The sequence below is a fragment of the Bos javanicus genome, chromosome 21 (genome assembly GCF_032452875.1).
Source record: "Bos javanicus breed banteng chromosome 21, ARS-OSU_banteng_1.0, whole genome shotgun sequence".
In the NCBI taxonomy this organism is placed as follows: Eukaryota; Metazoa; Chordata; class Mammalia; order Artiodactyla; family Bovidae; genus Bos; species Bos javanicus.
In genome coordinates this window covers 30,479,387-30,497,489 of record NC_083888.1, presented here as the reverse complement: position 1 = coordinate 30,497,489, position 18,103 = coordinate 30,479,387, and the positions used below count along the sequence as shown (strand labels likewise).

The 18,103-nt window shown below is 40.9% G+C and overlaps 1 protein-coding gene across 7 annotated transcripts in view; it reads right to left on the bottom strand.

Annotated features, from left to right (window-relative positions):
- Positions 1-4,925: 4,925 nt before the first annotated feature.
- Positions 4,926-18,103, bottom strand: part of HYKK (hydroxylysine kinase) — a 29,475-nt gene continuing 16,297 nt past the window's right edge. For 6 of the 7 annotated variants that reach the window (XM_061394700.1, XM_061394696.1, XM_061394701.1 and 3 more), the window contains 2 exons: positions 16,949-17,132; positions 4,926-6,919 (listed from right to left, as the gene is read on the bottom strand). In XM_061394700.1, the coding sequence (XP_061250684.1) occupies positions 6,459-6,919; positions 16,949-17,132 (645 nt within the window). In that variant the 3' untranslated portion in view covers positions 4,926-6,458. Of the gene's footprint in view, positions 6,920-16,923; positions 17,133-18,103 lie in introns of all 7 variants that reach the window. The other variant, XM_061394702.1, reaches the window with a different exon arrangement.

Below are 18,103 nucleotides of genomic sequence, written 5' to 3'. Positions count from 1 at the left end.
GGCCCCCGCGCGTGCGCAGAACCGCCGGGGGTGGGGCAGCCGAGGACGCGGAAGTTCTTCTGGCGGGGCGGAGCGAGAGTCTATGGCCCTAACGGGCGCTGGGGAATTGGGGTACGAAGGCACTGGTAGGGATCTCAGCCCAACGAAGGGGCACTAGAACATGAGGAGGAGGGCAGGAAGACGCTGGCCAAGGAGGAAGTGGAATTATGGCTCATGACCCTTTCCCACGCTTTGCGTTCTATTTTCACTTTCACTTTCGGTTCAGCACTAAGTCATAACCTCCAGCAAAGCAATGGTGTTCAGTTCAGTCAGTTCAGTCAGATCAGTCGCTCAGTCGTGTCCGACTCTTCGCCCCTATGGACTGCAGCACGCCCGGCTTCCCTGTCCATCACCAACTCCAGGAGCTTACTCAAACTCATGTCCATTGAATCGGTGATGCCATCCAACCATCTTATCCTCTGTCATCGCCTTTTCCTCCCGCCTTCAGTCTTTCCCCGCATCAGGGTCTTTCCCAATGAGTCAGTTCTTCGCATCAGGCGGTCAAAGTATTGGAGTTTCAGCTTCAGCATCAGTCCTTCCAGTGGATATTCAGGACTGATTTCCTTTAGGATGGACTGGTTGGATCTCCTTGCAGTCCAAGGGACTCTCAAGAGTCTTCTCCAACACCACAGTTCAAAATTATCAATTCTTCAGTACTCAGCTTTCTTTATAGTCCAACTCTCACATCCATACATGACTACTGGAAAAACCATAGCTTTGACTAGACGGACCTTTGTTGGCAAAGTAATGTCTCTGTTTCTTAATATGCTGTCTAGGTTGGTCATAACTTTTCTTCTCAGATGGTAAAGAATCTTCCTGCAATGCAATGCAGGAGACCTGGGTTCAATCCCTGGGTTAGGAAGATCCCCTGGAGACGGGAATATGAACCCACCCCAGTATTCTTGCCTGGAGAATTCCCTGGACAGAGGAGCCTGGTGGCCATAGACTTTGGGGTCGCAGAGAGTCGGACAAAACGACTGAGCAACTTAACACTTTTACTTTGCCTTCCCTGGTGGCAATGGTGTGGGATTGCCTGTTAATTGCTTGCTTTTCCTGCCCTGTTCTCAAAACGGGCCCAAGCACCTCAGATTTTACCCTTCACCCTCCCTCTTATTATCTCCCTTCTTGAATATACCTTCCACTTTCATTGCTAATACATGTGTTTTTATACATATAAAGCAAATTATCATGAGGTTTACATCTTTGGGAGAACTTTCACCTTAGTATCCTCCTCTGCCTTTGACGTCATTGGAAAGGATTCCTCTGACCAATCTTGTTAAAGCAATAACCTACCATAAGCATACACACCTGTTATGTTCTGTACAGAAACTATGTTTATTTGCGTTTTCATTATCCATCTCTCTGTTCCACCACTTTTTAAAATATGGCTTCAGTCCCTATGTAAACTATCTACTATTTATGTTTTAAGTTTCTTCAAGGGAGACGATTGACTAGGTCTGGATTAACGTGTAGTCATTTGCTCAGTCTCCTCCAAGAAAAGGTCCACAGGGTAGGGACTTTGTCCTCTTCATGTAGGTAAAAAATTTATTATTCAGAGTTCTGGGCTTTGAAAAGGAGGTAGCTTGAGAATGAGTTGTGGTTTGAGGTCTCTCCATTTCTGCTTCCCAGGCACATAGGAAGGAGAGCCAAGGCAAGATGGCAAGAGCCACATCCAGACGGTGTTCTGAAAGCATCCTTAGGTGGCAGTGTAACTCTTGGGATCTCTGAGGATCCCTGCCACCTTAGTTCATCCTGCAGAATTAAGCATTAAGAATTTTAAGTGAGAGGTAGAATTTATTAGGTCAAAAGAAGAGGGAGCCATTGAGATAAAAGGGCAGAAGTAAAAATGAGTTTAACAAGTGGCTGACAGAGTAGTTCGGTCTGGCCAGAGTGAAGCAGGCAGTAAACGAAGGAAAAGAGGAAAGGTATTTTAGGCCAAATTTAGAACACTCTCAATGATAGAATTTTTTCTCTATAGGTAGTGGGAAAAGAGGATTAAATTGATGTTTTAGGATGATGAAGCCTCATGATCTTCCATCCCACATGTTCCTCCTACAATGTGGCATGGATGCTTCCCACTGAGAGGTGCTGTGTCCCCTTGCCCTGAATCTGGGTGGGCGTGTGACTTCAATGGAAGTAATATCATATGACTTTCAAAGGCAGGTCATAAAATATATGTTCCTGTCTTGTTCTCTTGGGCAGGTGTTTCTTGGAACCCCAGCACCATGCTGTGAGGGAGCAGAGACCAAACGGAGAGATGTTCCACCAACAGCCCAGATGAGGTTCCAGCGTGTCCCGCAGATTTGTGAGTGAGGATTCCTCCAGATGATTTTAGTCCTCTGTCACTGAATCTCCCCCAGCCATGAAAACTTCCCCAGCATTCAGGTTTTCCCAGCTAAGGCCTCCGACATCGTGGAGCAGAGACAAGCTGTCCTAATGCCTGTCTGAATTCATGACCTGAAGACACCATAAGATTAAAAAACATTATTGAGCTTTTAAGCCACTAAGTTTTTGGTTAAATTGTCACACAGCAATATAATGTAATTAGAGTTTTTATCTGCCCCTACCTAATATGAAGGATATAGCCCGCCAGGCTCTTCTGTCCACGGAATTCTCCAGGCAAGAAGACTGGAGTGGGTGGACATTCCCTTCTCCAGGGGATCTTCCCGACCCAAGAATTGAACCCAGGTCTCTTGCAATGCAGGCAGATTCTTTACTGTCTGAGCCAACCAGGAAACCTTAATATGAAGGATGTAGGTTGGATAATAAGACCAGAAACTAAAGCCCTGTTGCAGTCGAGAGGGGCTAAAAGCCTGGACAGGAAAAGATACTTGCAAGAGTAGAGTCTTTGCTGGACAAATGGTATTAATTCCCAAACCTAGAACTGGATTTTCTCCTCATTGGTGGAAAGAACCAAAGACTGGCACCTGTAGATGTGCGTTCATTCTAACAGTTCATCAGAGAGACCTTTATTAAGGGTGTGCTAGGGGCTGGGCAGGGAACTTGGTTCTGAAGATAATGAAATAAATATTATTCAGTTTATGCCACCAAAGAGTTTATAAGCCACATTGAACTGATTGACTGGAGATAAGCTGCAGCAAACCCCAAATAGTAAAATAGCAATGCAAGGCAGCACGTATTTAATTGAAAGGGTGCTCAGTAATATTTGTATACATAATTCAAGGAAAGAGAACCCATGTTAACTGGAGGACCAAACAAGTAGGAAATCTCGAACTCTCAGAAACCTAAGAGTTTCACGGTGTAAGAAAATGAATAGTGGTCTGGGAGTGAAATACAAGTTTTAGTTCAGTTTTCTAGTCCCCAGTTTCCTGAATGGTCAAACCAGATAAAAATCACAACCCCTTAAATTTGGGAAGCATAAGTATCTTTCTGTAAATCATCTCATTTGATTGTTCTAACACAGGGTGTGTGTTAGGTGGGCCCACAGGGAGGAGAGGAAGGGGGAGAGAGGAAGTGGTGTGGGTACCTGGTTCTCTTGGAGTAAACTCCTTCAACTTTTTAAGCATCTATTTCCTCATCTGAAAATGGGAATTAATCATAAGAGTACTTCTCTCATGGGTTTATAGTGGAGATTAAGTGAGATAATGCATGTAAAGTACTGTGATATAACATAAAATATATGTTTGGTCTTTGTCCCCTGTTTTAAAGCCTTTAAAACTCTTGTAATTTTCTGAGTGGTAGGGGAGAGAGGAGTGTCTTTTTTATTCATAATAAGCTGCTTTCAGCTACATCTGAATTTATGCTAACGAGGTGAGTCATGAAGGATGGGGGCTGGTTATGAACAGAACCAACCAAGGGACTAGAGGACTGGAACTTTCAGCATCACTCCTGCCTTCTGGGGAGGGGGAGGGGAGGGAGATTGATTTAACCACCAGTGGTCAATGATTTGATCAACGATACCTACATAATGAAGTCACTATAAAAGCCCTAACCAAAGAGGTTCAGGAGCTTCTGGGTTGGTGAGCAGATCCACATGCCAGGAGCATGGTCCTCTGCAACTCGAGACAGACAGAGCTTCAGTGCTTAGGCCCCTTCTGGACCTCATCTTATACGCTTCTTCCTCTGTTCATCTTTTATTATTATACCCTTTATAATAAATTAATAAACATAAGTAAGCATTTCCCTGAGTTCTGTGAGCTGTCCTAGCAAATTATAGAACCCGAGGAGGGGGTCATGAGAACCCCCAACTTACAGCCAGTTGGTCAGAAGCACAACTTGGGACTTGAGGCTAGCATCTGAAGTGGAGGCAGTTTTGAGGGACTGGGCCCTTAACCTGGGGGGTCTGCTCTAGCTCCAAATCAGATCAGTCGCTCAGTCGTGTCCGACTCTTTGCGACCCCATGAATTGCAGCACGCCAGGCCTCCCTGTCCATCACCATCTCCTGGAGTTCACTCAGACTCACGCCCTTCGAGTCAGTGATGCCATTCAGCCATCTCATCCTCTGTCGTCCCCTTCTCTTGCCCCCAATCCCTCCCAGCATCAGAGTCTTTTCCAATGAGTCAACTCTTCGCATGAGGTGGCCAAAGTACTGGAGTTTCAGCTTTAGCATCATTCCTTCCAAAGAAATCCCAGGGCTGATCTCCTTCAGAATGGACTGGTTGGACCTCCTTGCAGTCCAAGGGACTCTCAAGAGTCTTCTCCAACACCACAGTTCAAAAGCATCAATTCTTCGGCGCTCAGCCTTCTTCACAGTCCAACTCTCACATCCATACATGACCACAGGAAAAACCATAGCCTTGACTAGACGGACCTTTGTTGGCTGCAAATAGTTAGTGTCAAATTGCTTAATGTGAGGGGAAAACCCCACATGTTTAGAGTGAGAATTATTGTGAGAGTAGAAAGAGTTTTCTTTTAAATACTTAATACTCAATAAATATTGGTTTTTATTGTACACTGCTAAACAGTACAGCAGGAAGGATATGGATTTGATCATCATTTACTGATCTAAAATTCTGATTCCTAAGAATCAGATCACTGACTGAATATGAGAGGCAAAAAGAAAGGTACTCCAGTATTCTGAGTTTGGGTAACCTGGTTCATTCACTTAGTAGACATTTATTAAGTCTTTTATATGTGCCAAGCCCTGTGCTGAGAACTTTGCATTAATCGCTAAGAAATCCTCACACTTACTCCTTCAAGTAAGTGTTACAGGAACTGTAAGATAGGTGCTACTTCACCTTCACAGACAAGGAAACTGAGGCACAGAGAAGTTAAAGATGAACATAAGAATGATACAAATGAGTGATACAAAATTCAGAGACCTAGTTTGGAGAGAATAGATAGCTCTGTAGGTAGGTGGTTAGATGGTTTTACATATATATTCTCATATATATCAAAAGAGATAACTACCAAAAAGGTGTTTGAATGGCCAGGGTTCTAGACTTGAGTCGTCCACAGAGAATGGAGAGCTACAAACGACAAGACTAAGTAAATGACTATTTACTGTTTATCACACTAAGGGAGACATGACCAGAAATCAGTGAAGGAAATACAGTGTATGAATAAAGTCAGGTTTACATAAGCTATGTTCTCCAATATTATATATTCATATGAAAAGAAACATAAATGGTAGAGGATTTTAAAATATCTGCTTGGGGTCTTTCTTGGTATCAGCGTGAAAACTGTTTAGATACCTCATGAGTTAGTGGCCTTGTCTGGGTGTCTTATTTGCTTACTTGCAGTTCCAGTGAGTGCTGGCATCTGCCTCTGGAGTTTCAGTTTCAACTGCCCTCTCAGACAAGTTAAAGCTTTCTCTTATGAATACTACATCTGTTTTCTCCTAAGGCCTCTTAGTGTGTGCCTTATTTTCTCCAGCCTTTCTTCTAGGATACATTAATTTGAAAATATTTTTAAAGACCATGGGAAAGGCACTATACCAGTGTAAGAATGGATGAAAGACAAAAAAACAATGTACATGGTTTCTGCCCTCAAATAGCTCTTAGACTAGATGATTATACAGCCATCACCCATGACACCAAGTGATGTACTGTACAAAAGGCAGAGTTCAAAGAGATTCTGAACAATGAAGAGATGGGAGAAGGCTTCACAGAACTGGTGATATGTTAACTAGGTCTGTATGTTGCATTCACTTATCTAAAATATGTGAATATATCTATACATATATAGTCCTTTCAAAGTTAAAAAAAATCATTGATCTTGAGAGATTATTTGATTCAAAATATCACTCTGCATGTTTGATACACAAGGTAAGTGAAACCCATAGAAAGACATGCTTTCTCATGCAGTACTTTCTTAGGTTAAAAAAATGGTCATGAAATTATTAGAAGACCTTAGTGGTTACATGTGCATTGATATGTTTCATCAATTCATCTTTAACTGTGCAGGAAAACGGTCCTATTGGCTCTTCATTACCCAAGTTAATGTGAATTTTTATCTAGTCACATGGAGATCCCAGATTCATAGGATTTGGCAGTTTCAAACCAGATTTCTTCTACAGCTTTCCGGCCCATGTCAAACATTTGCTGTAAGTGCTTCCACCCGGTTTTTGCAGTAATCATGAGATATTCTTCATTCTCTGGGTATAGCTGGCAAGAGTATGCAGCTAGGACAAGTGACTGACAAAAACGACTGCATACAAGTAGAAACAAAGCACCTCTCTCCACAGGAGTCAGTGGGACCACACTTTCAAACCCAGCAAGGACATGGCCTCCTACTTGTATAGGAGTCTTGCTTTCAATCATCATGTACATGATGGTGATCGCCACTTCAAACACGTAGTAACCGTAGCTCATGTCATCAAAATCTAAAATCCCAGACACCTGATATACGGCATCTCCAAAGGCTGACTCGCTGGACACTATTAAAATGTTGTGGTCGTTAAGATCTCCGTGATTGATACCTGAAAGGAGAAAAATTAAGCCAAGTAAAAACAGTTGTTTAATACCCGAATTCATTCTCTTTCCATTACTCTTTCTCAGATGGTGATGGTGGTTTTGTTACTAAGTCATGTCCAACTCTGCGACCCCATGGACTGTAGCCCACCAGGCTCCTCTGTCCGTGGGATTTCCCAGGCAAGAATGTTGGAGTGGTCTGCCATTTCCTTCTCCACTTTCTCAGGTTTGGGCATTCAAATAATTTGATGAGCAATCAGAGATGAAGAGCTAAACCCTCTTTTTCTTGAGAAATAAAACAACTTCCTCTGAAAAGGATAAAAGCAGTTAATTTGGTGGTTGCTTTTGCTTTTCATCAATACAACAACAGAAGAGGGAGACTGTAGTCATTGCAAACACCTAATTTTGGCTCTGAGCCAATGAAAATTGAAATGTTTCATCAATTCATCTTTAAGTTCTTTACCCTTTACTTGTCTAATATATATAGATATATGCATATATACATTCATGTTATTATAAGAAGCAAAGAGTCCTAGAATGGACCAGATGTGCCTTTATTTTAACCTAGAAAAGAAATTTCTGATGACAAAGTAATTCTGAATTTCTCTAGTCTTCTGATAACTGGAATAGATGATGTTATTTTAAGTCAGTACCACTCAAAGTGGGGGCCTGTGGCTAGTGCTGGCCCACAAACTGTTATTAGTCTGCATTAGAATAAAAACAGACATTAAGACTGTTTTATTTTTCATCAAAGAGTATGACGGGGCCTTATCTCATTAACAGTATAGCCCAGTTTGGATGTTGTCAAACTCGCATGGTAAATCATGTGTGGTATGAGCCATGAACTAATCTTGAACAGTAGGGCCAAATGTATCAGGCTTCAGGGAGTTGGGAGAAAAACCCAAACTTGTCTTTTACAATGGAGAGTTTGAGAAGCACTGATTTAAACCACTGAGTGAGGACTGGGAGGAGATGGGGATGTCTGTGCACACTGTCACGTACTTTATAATAAGTACATGATACAAAGTCCAGAATATTAGCTTTTAAATATAACACTGATTTCTTCTCTATGACTTCAGATCAGATCAGTCGCTCAGTCGTGTCTGACTCTTTGCGACCTCATGAATCGCAGCATGCCAGGCCTCCCTGTCCCTCACCAACTCCCGGAGTTCACTGAGACTCACATCCATCGAGTCAGTGATGCCATCCAGCCATCTCATCCTCTGTCGTCCCCTTCTCCTCTTGCCCCCAATCCCTCCCAGCATCAGAGTCTTAGGGTTGTGTAAATCATGCTTAAGTGATGTAGTACAGTTGGTGGCCTGTAGAAGCAATGAATATTAGTGTAAACTACATGTTTCTGATATGATGGTGGGCAAGAATCCCTTAGAAGAAATGGAGTAGCCATCATAATCAACAAAAGAGTCCAAAATGCAGTACCTGGATGCAATCTCAAAAATGACAGAATGATCTCTGTTCATTTCCAAGGCAAACCATTCAATATCACGGTAATCCAAATCTAAGCCCTGACCAATAATGCTGAAGAAGCTGAAGTTGAATGGTTCTATGAAGACCTACAAGACCTTTTAGAACTAACACCCAAAAAAGATCTCCTTTTCATTATAGGGGACTGGAACGCAAAAGTAGGAAGTCAAGAAACACCTGGAGTAACAGGCGAATTTGGCCTTGGCGTACAGAATGAAGCAGGGCAAAGGTTAATAGAGTTTTGCCAAGAAAACTCATTGGTCATAGCAAACATCCTCTTCCAACAACACAAGAGAAGACTCTATACATGGACATCACCAGATGGTCAACCTCGAAATCAGATTGATTATATTCTTTGCAGCCAAAGATGGAGAAGCTCTATACAGTCAGCAAAAACAAGACCGGGAGCTGACTGTGGCTCAGATCATGAACTCTTTTTTGCCAAATTCAGACTTAAATTGAAGAAACTAGGGAAAACCACTAGACCATTCAGGTATGACCTAAATCAAATCTCTTACAATTATACAGTGGAAGTGAGAAATAGATTTAAGTAAGAAATAGATTTAATCTAGAAATAGATTAGATCTGATAGAGTGCCTGATGAACTATGGATGGAGGTTTGTGACATTGTACAGGAGACAGGGATCAAGACCATCCCCAAGATAAAGAAGTGCAAAAAAGCAAAATGGCTGTCTGAGGAGACCTTACAAATAGCTGTGAAAAGAAGAGAGGCGAAAAGCAAAGGAGAAAAGGAAAGATATACCCATGTGAATGCAGAGTTCCAAAGAATAGCAAAGAGAGATAAGAAAGCCTTCCTCAGTGATCAGAGCAAAGAAATAGAGAAAAACAATAGAATGGGAAAGACTAGAGATCTCTTCAAGAAAATTAGAGATACCAAGGGAACATTTCATGCAAAGATAGGCTCAAAAAAAGAACAGAAATGGTGTGGACCTAACAGAAGCAGAAGAGGTGGCAAGAATACACAGAAGAACTATACAAAAAAGATCTTCACGACCCGGGCCACAGGACTGGAAAAGGTCACTTTTTATTCCAATCCCAAAGAAAGGCAATGCCAAAGAATGCTCAAACTATCACACAATTGCACTCATCTCACACGCTACTAAAGTAATGCTCAAAATTCTCCAAGCCAGGCTTCAGCAATACGTGAACCATGATCTTCCAGATGTTTAAGCTGGTTTTAGAAAAGGCAGAGGAACCAGAGATCAAATTGCCAACATCTGCTGGATCATCAAAAAAGCAAGAGAGTCCCAGAAAAACATCTATTTTTCCTTTATTGACTATGCCAAAGCCTTTGACTGTGTGGATCACAACAAACTGTGGAAAATTCTGAAAGAGATGAGAATACCAGACCACCTGACCTGCCTCTTGAGAAATCTGTATGCAGGTCAAGAAGCAACAGTTAGAACTGGACATGGAACAACAGACTGGTTCCAAATAGTGAAAGGAGTACGTCAAGGCTGTATATTGTCACCCTGCTTATTTAACTTACATGCAGAGTACATCATGAGAAACGCTGGACTGGAAGAAGCACAAGCTGGAATCAAGATTGCCGGGAGAAATTTCAATAACCTCAGATATGCATATGACCTAGATAGCATACTGAAGAGCAGAAACATTACTTTGCCAACAAAGGTCCGTCTACTCAAGGCTATGGTTTTTCCAGTGGTCATGTATGGATGTGAGAGTTGGACTGTGAAGAAAGCTGAGAGCCAAAGAATTGATGCTTTTGAACTGTGGTGTTGGAGAATACTCTTGAGAGTCCCTTGGACTGCAAGGAGATCCAACCAGTCCATTCTAAAGGAGATCAGCCCTGGGTGTTCTTTGGAAAGAATGATGCTAAAGCTGAAACTCCAGTACTTTGGCCACCTCATGCGAAGAGTTGACTCACTGGAAAAGACTCTGATGCTGGGAGGGATTGGGGGCAGGAGGAGAAGGGGATGACAGGGGATGAGATGGCTGGATGGCATCACCGACTCGATGGACGTGAGTCTGAGTGAACTCCGGGAGTTGGTGATGGACAGGGAGGCCTGGCGTGCTGCGATTCATGGGGTCACAAAGAGTCGGACATGACTGAGTGACTGAACTGAACTGATGCAGATGACACCACTCTTAAGGCAGAAAGTGAAGAAGAACTAAAAAGCCTCCAGATGAAAATGAAAGAGGAGAGTAAAAAGTTGGCTTAAAGCTCAACATTCAGAAAACTAAGATCCTGGCATCCGGTCCCATCACTGCATGGCAAATGGATGGGGAAACAAAGGAAACAGTGGCAAACTTAATATTTTTTGGCTCCAAAATCACTGCAGATGGTAACAGCAGCCGTGAAATTAAAAGATGCTTACTCCTTGGAAGGAAAGTTATGGCCAACCTAGACAGCATATTAAAAAGCAGAGACATTACTTTGCCAACAAAGGTCTGTCTAGTCAAGGCTATATAGTTTTTCCAGTGGTCATGTATGGATCTGAGAGTTGGGCTATAAAGAGAGCTGAGCACCAAAGAATTGATGCTTTTGAACTGTGGTGTTGGAAAAGACTCTTGAGAGTCCCTTGGACTGCAAGGAGATCCAACTAGTCCATCCTAAAGGAAATCAGTCTGTTGCTGAAGCTGAAACTCCAATACTTTGGCCACCTGATGCGAAGAACCGAGTCATTGGGAAAGACCCTGATGCTGGGAAAGACTGAAGGCAGGAGGAGAAGGGGATAACAGAGAATGAGATGGTTGGATGGTATCACTGACTCAATGGACATAAGTTTGGGTAGACTCTGGGAGTTGCTGATGGACAGGGAGGCCTGGCATGCTGCAGTCCATGGGGTTGCAAAGAGTTGGACACAACTGAGCAACTGAACTGAATTGAACATGTTTCTGATACGGGGATTCATCATGATTGATGGTATGTCATAGTTTCACTGACAATATTTTTTCTTCCCTAGAGGTTCATAAAACAATTTGATATTTGTACAGTGAACCGGTATTTTAGAATCAATGAAATAAATTACTTCATGAATGCAATCTGTATATGTGGAAACCTCTCTTATTTCATTGCTTTTTTTTCACATGTCCAGTGGCCTATTAAGAAATGACACAGCTACTTAGTGCTTGGAATAAAATAACAGAAGTAGCTGAATTTGAGAATTAATAAAAGGAAAGAGTTCTGATCAAGATGGCAGAGTGAATTCATACTTTGATAACCCCAATATACATATCAATGATAAAAATAAAAAGAGAAATCAATAGATATACAGCCAGCCTCAAAACCAAGATAGATTTATACACTACAAACAGAAGAGAAATGCCCAGCACAAGTGAGCAGTCAGCAGGAATAAAGCCGCAGGCTTGCCTATTGTGTTCCAGATCAGCACTATGCTTTCCCCTTTGAGAGAAGGAACTTAAAATGCTACCTGCTGGGTGGGAAACACGCTCACCACATGAAACTGGAGGCAGTGAAGAGGGCCTCCTGACTCAGAAAAGCAGGACCCGATCTGCTGCCAGCCCACTGCTTAGACTGCTGCAGTTCCAAGGAGGGAGGAGGACAGAAATAGAGCCTTGAAACCCGATGCCAAACCTGGGTGCTATGTGAATACATCCTGTGCCCAGTTACTGAAGTTACTGAAGTCTTTGGTTTAGTGTCTATGGTCAGTTTCTTGTTCTTGCTCATGGTAACTTATTTACCTGTGCTGATATAGAGTATGGCCCAAGGCAGTTACTGTAGAAAAGTAATCAAGAAGAACTTCTAAAACTGAAAAATACAATGAATAGATTAAGAACGCAATGCTTGGGTTTAAGAGATTAGACATAGCTAAAGAGATTCAATAAGCTACAGAATAGGATAGAAACTTATCCAAATGCAGCATGGGCAGAGAAAAAGAGAAGGTAATATACACAGAGGATTCAATGAGAAGGCGTAATATGAGCTTAATTGGAGTCTCAAAAGGAGAAAAAAGGGATAAAGATGCAGAGGCAAGAATTTTCTATAAATGATGAAAGACAATGTTCACACACAGGTTTGAAAAACCCAAGTAAGGTTAAAAAAAAAAAAATCTGAAAAGCAACTCAAAGGAGAAAAAGACACATTATCTTCAGAGAAACAACAGACTGAGAGCTGGCCTCTCAGCAGCGATGGAAGCTAAAAGACAGCAGAATTCTAAAATTCTAAACCCATGAGATCTAAAATTCTATAGGCTGTGAAAATATCCTTCAGGAATGAAGACCAAATAAAAACATTCTCAGACAAAATCAGAGAAAGTTCACCATTAGAGAACTGCATCAAAGGAAATTCAGAAAGATGTATTTTGGGCAGGAAGAAAATGATTCCAGACAGAAGGTTTGGGGTGCTGGAAGATAAACAGTGAATTTATAAGTAAATCTAAATAAACTTGACTCTAAAACAAAAATAATAATGTTTTTGGTGGTGAAAATATATAGAATGAAAGTTTACTAAAACAGTAGCATATGAGTCAGGAAAGAGATAAATGAAATTAAATTATTTTAAGGTCCCTGTATCAGACTTTGATAAGTTGAAGTAGCATGTTAGACTTTATAAGGTAATCATTCAAAGCATATAATTTTCTGGAGAGAGAGGAAAAAAAGACAAAAATAATTAGCACAAAAACAATTCACTCAAAAGAAGGGAGAAAGAAAAGAAAAAATGTGAAAGAGAGAAAAAATCAAGTGAACAAAAAATAAGATGGGATAGCTATATAATGTCAGATGGAGTGGATATTAAGGCAAAAAAACAAGATAAATAAAGAAGGATACTTTATATTGATAAAAGATTCAGTTTTCTAATAAGATGACAATTCTAATTTTAGGTGCACAGTGCCTTGAAATATATAAAGCAAAATTTGACAGAAATACAAATAAAAATAGGCAATTCACAGTTAGAGTGGGAGATTTTAAACACACTTGTCTTGATCATTGTTAGAGCAAGCAGACAAAAAGGTAAGCCAATGGTATAGAAAATTTAAACAACAAGATTAATGATTTGACCTACTGGACATATTTGTACCCAACACCTACTGAATACATTCTGTTTAGCATACAGGGAGCACTTAAAAAAATTACCAAATGCTTCACTATGAAGTAAATGTTAAGAAATTTCAAAGTACTGAAATCATATAGAGCTGTTCTGCCCCACATGATAGCCACTGGTCGTAAGTTGCCTTTTAAATAAAATTGAAAGTTCAGTTCCTTAGTTGCACTAGCCAGATTTCAAGTGCTCAGTAGCCACACAGAAGCTATTATATTAGATAGCACAGATACAGAACATTTCCATTTGTTGAAGAAAATTCTACTGGACAGCACTGATACAAAGGATATTCTCTGACCATAATGCAACAGTAGAAATCAACAGTAAAAGGATAACTAAAATTTTCATCACATGTATCTTTTATTGGTCTATATAAATGGAGAGATAGACCAATGTTCATGGATTAGATTACTCAATCTTATAAACACACACATTTTCTCCAAATATATATATATTATATTTATTCAGTCCACATCTAGCCAAAATCTCAACAAAATTTTTCTTTAAACATGACAAGCTGATTTCAAAATTGATATGGAAATGTAAAAAGACCAAAAAAAAAGTCAAGACCCTCTTAAAGAAGAACAAGAAAATGAAAGGACATGTTTTATCAGGTATGAAGACTTTAAAAGTTAAAGAAATTAAGATAGTGTAGTAATCTTTAGGGATGCTCAAAGATTCCAGTTATCTTCCTTCCAGTAACATGCTGGGTTGTCAGTTCCCTGTTTTCCAAAAGTTGTTAGCAGCAGTGTGGTATTTTTTGGCCACTACATGTAACAGAAGTGACATCACTTCAGGGCAGATGCTTTAAGATTCAGCATATAATCTGCTACATTCTCTTTCTCCATACTAATATCCCAGCTGGTGAAAGTTTTATCAGTCTAACTCCCAAAGTAAGAATACACATAGACCCCGTCAATCAAGACCTGCAGCTTGTGTTGGAACTAAACCTTTGTTATTTAAGTCCACAAGAATTTGGGGGTTATTTGTTACTGCAGCATAACCTAGCCTAGCTGATACACAATGTGTTATGGGTGCAGAGATAGACAAATAGACCAATAGGGCAAAATGCAGTCCAAAATCATATTTGATTTACAATAGAGCTGGTACTGGAAAATAAGGGGAAAACTGCTTTTCAATAAACGTTGGTGAGAAAATTTATCAGGCTTAAGAAAAATCACACTATATAAAAACAAATTCCAGATGTATTAGAGTCCTATTATAAAGGAAAAAAAAAATTTTAATTTTTTTGGGCTCCAAAATCACTGCAGATGGTGACTGCAGCCATGAAATTAAAAGATGCTTGCTCCTTGGAAGAAAAGCTATGACCAACCTAGACAGCATATTAAAAAGCAGAGATATTACTTTGCCAGCAAAAGATCTGAATAGGCACTTCACAAAATAATTTATCCAAATGGCCAGTAAATTGGGAACTACACATTAAAACCACAATAAGCAAACATTAACACATCAGATCGGCAAAATTGAAGTCTGATGGTGCCAAGATTGTAGAGGAATAAACTCTGCTAGTAGTAGTACAAAGTCATAAAGTGGTTTGGCATATCTCTGAAGTTGAATATGGACATGAACTATGGACCTAGCAATCCTACCCCTGAGCTCATGAAGTCATATACCCAAAGAACTCATGAACACATATACCAAGAGACACAAGAAGATTCATAGAGCACTGTTCTTAACAGACTAGAACTGGAAACAACTCAAATATCTTTGAAGAGAGGAATAGCTAATGTGTGGTATATTTATGAATCACGTGCTCTACAATAATAAAAGTCACATGCGATAATGCAGTAATAGTGCAGTCACAATGCAGTAATAAATGGTCACATGCAACAACATGGATAGTCTTAGAGAAGTAATTTTAAGCAAAAAAAAAAAAAAAAAGGCGGGGAGGAAGACACAAGTGACTATATACTGTAGGGAGACAGACAAGAGCAGGGAGACCAGTTAGGAGGCTACAGCAATAATCCTTAGTCTTTGGTGTTTTTTTAATGGCAGCCTGAGCCAACTAATACAGAAAGCAGAGGACGAAAGGATGTGCACTGCCTAGCCTCAGCTTTGCAAGAGACGCCCCCTTTGTTCTTTGCCCTTTGACTAGTACTTCATGTTGGGTCAGAAAGCTCATTACACCCCAAAGAAATTGTTGCCCATGTACTTAAGGAGATATGCCTTGGCATGCTCATTGCAGCATCATATATATATATATATATTCACTACTGTATCCCCACATTAAGAACAGTGCCTGGTATATAGAATGCACTGCTCAAGCAATATCTGCTGAATAGATGAATGCTCTTAATATAGAAAATTCTAGAATTGGAAAGGCCTTTAGACATTGACCACACTATCTAAAGTTCTAAATGACTTTGACCATCAATGAACAAATGGGGAAGAGCTCAGAGAAAAATGACAAGTTGCCACTATCAGGCTGAGAGAGGACCCCTGACTCCAGTCCAGACCTCTTTCACATAGTATGTGTCTGAAAGTGACTTGATGGCCATCCAGAGGAGTAGCTCTCAATTTTTTTTCCTTTAAAAAAAAAAAAAAATATATATATATATATAAAGGAACCAACCTAAAAATCCACTAACAAGAGAATAGACTCCAAAAATTACATTCAAACAAATCAGAGTATACACACACACACACACAATGGAATATTATTCACCAGTTAAAACTCATCAACTAAATGAACTAGAACTACATCTGTTAAATGGATCAATCTGAAAAACATAATGTTGAATAAAAAACCAGTTTGCAGGACGATAATATACAGCATGATGCCATTTATCTAAAGTCTGAAAGTATGCAAAATACTATAAAGGTAATTTATAAATACATATGTTATAATATTAAAGGGCTTCCCTTGTGGCTCAGCTGGTAAAGAAGCTGCCTGCAATGCGGGAGACCTGGGTTCGATCCCTGGGTTGGGAAGATCCCCTGGTGAAGGGAAAGGCTACCCACTCCAGTATTCTGGCCTGGGGAATACATGGACTGTATGAGTCCATGGGGTAGCAAAGAGTTGGATACAACTGAGTAATGTGAAAAGATGTATGCAAATTTAGTAGGGAGGGGAGAGGCAGAATCATGTAAATTTAGAGGGGCTTCAAATTTAGCAATTTTAAGGGAGATGAAAGTGTTATTCTTTAAAAGCAATAGGACCAAATATGACAAAGTCATTTGAAAAGACCCTGATGCCGGGAAAGATTGAGGACAGGAGGAGAAGGGAGCGACAGAGGATGAGATGGTTGGATGGCATCACCGACTCGATGGACATGAGTTTGGGTGAACCATGGGAGCTGGGGATGGACAGGGAGGCCTGGCGTGCTGCGGTTCATGGGGTCGCAAAGAGTCGGACACACTGAGCAACTGAACTGAACTGATTAAGACTGATAAAGCTAAGTTGTACCTCCATACTTTTCTGATGGTTTGAAATTTGACACTTTAAAAATTAAGAAATACACTTACTTGATTGGGGGGGTGGGGTACTCACATTCTCTAAAATGACTTAGACTGGTCATCACTTCGTCCTTGAACAGCTGAATGACCTGTTCAACAATCTCTCGATTCCGATTCTGGCCCAAGGCATAGAGGTATTTCTCCAGAAGAGGAACACTTTTCAGATTCCAGATGAAGTTCTCCCGATGAAGACTACTTAGCTTTGGGTGATGGAATTTCTAAATCAAAAGCAAAGAAACTCTTAGACTCTTTGCCAACACAAGCACTGCTGAAGAGTTTTGCTGTGGGCTAGAAGACTACACCCTCTGAAGGGTGGGCCACGTGGGCCTTTGGAAGAGGGTTGGCATTCTCTCATGGTCACTGACTTGCTTAATTTACCTTAATCCACAAAGTGGTCAAAATATATTTGCCCAGGATCTCACAGTTTTGAGAGCACATTCCCCTCCCCTCACTGCCCATCCTCATAAGTGGGAGAAGGTAGGATTACCATCTGCAGACTACAAAGGAATGGAAGCAGCTCTAAAGAGATCTGCCCCGGGCCTCTGGTTCCCTGTTGGACTTCATCTTTGACAATGTTTTTCCACTCTCCTTCAACCACACTGACCCTGACCTCCCTGCTTTTCAAGGAACACTCCAGGCACTTTCCCATCCCTTTTGTATCTGCTGTTCCCTCCACCTGGGGATCCCAGGAATCCATATGGCTAGTGAGGGGCTTTCCTGATGGCCCAGTGGTCAAGAATCCACCCATCAATGCAGGAGGCTCGAGTTGGATCCCTGATCCAGGAGGATCCCACATGCTGTGCAGCAACTCAGCCCGTTGGCCGTAACTATTACGCCTGTGCTCTAGAGCCTGGGAACCGTAACTACTGAGCCCACGTGCTGCAACTACTGAAGTTTGGCGCCCTTGAGTCTGTGCTCCGCAACAAAAGAAGCCACTGCGAGAAGCCTGCACAACGCAATGAAGAGTAACCCCTGCTCGCTGAGAGAAAAGCCAGTGCAGCAACAAAGACCCAGCACAACCAAAACCAAATAAAATTTTTAAATTATTAAAAAAAAAAAACAAAGACACGAAGTAAATAAAGATTTCATACATAATAGGTTCTCAGTAAATGTTTGTTGAATGTGAACTTTGCAGCTGATGTGCTTGACTTCTCTGGCCTTTCCATGTTCTGGCTCGATGCCACACCAA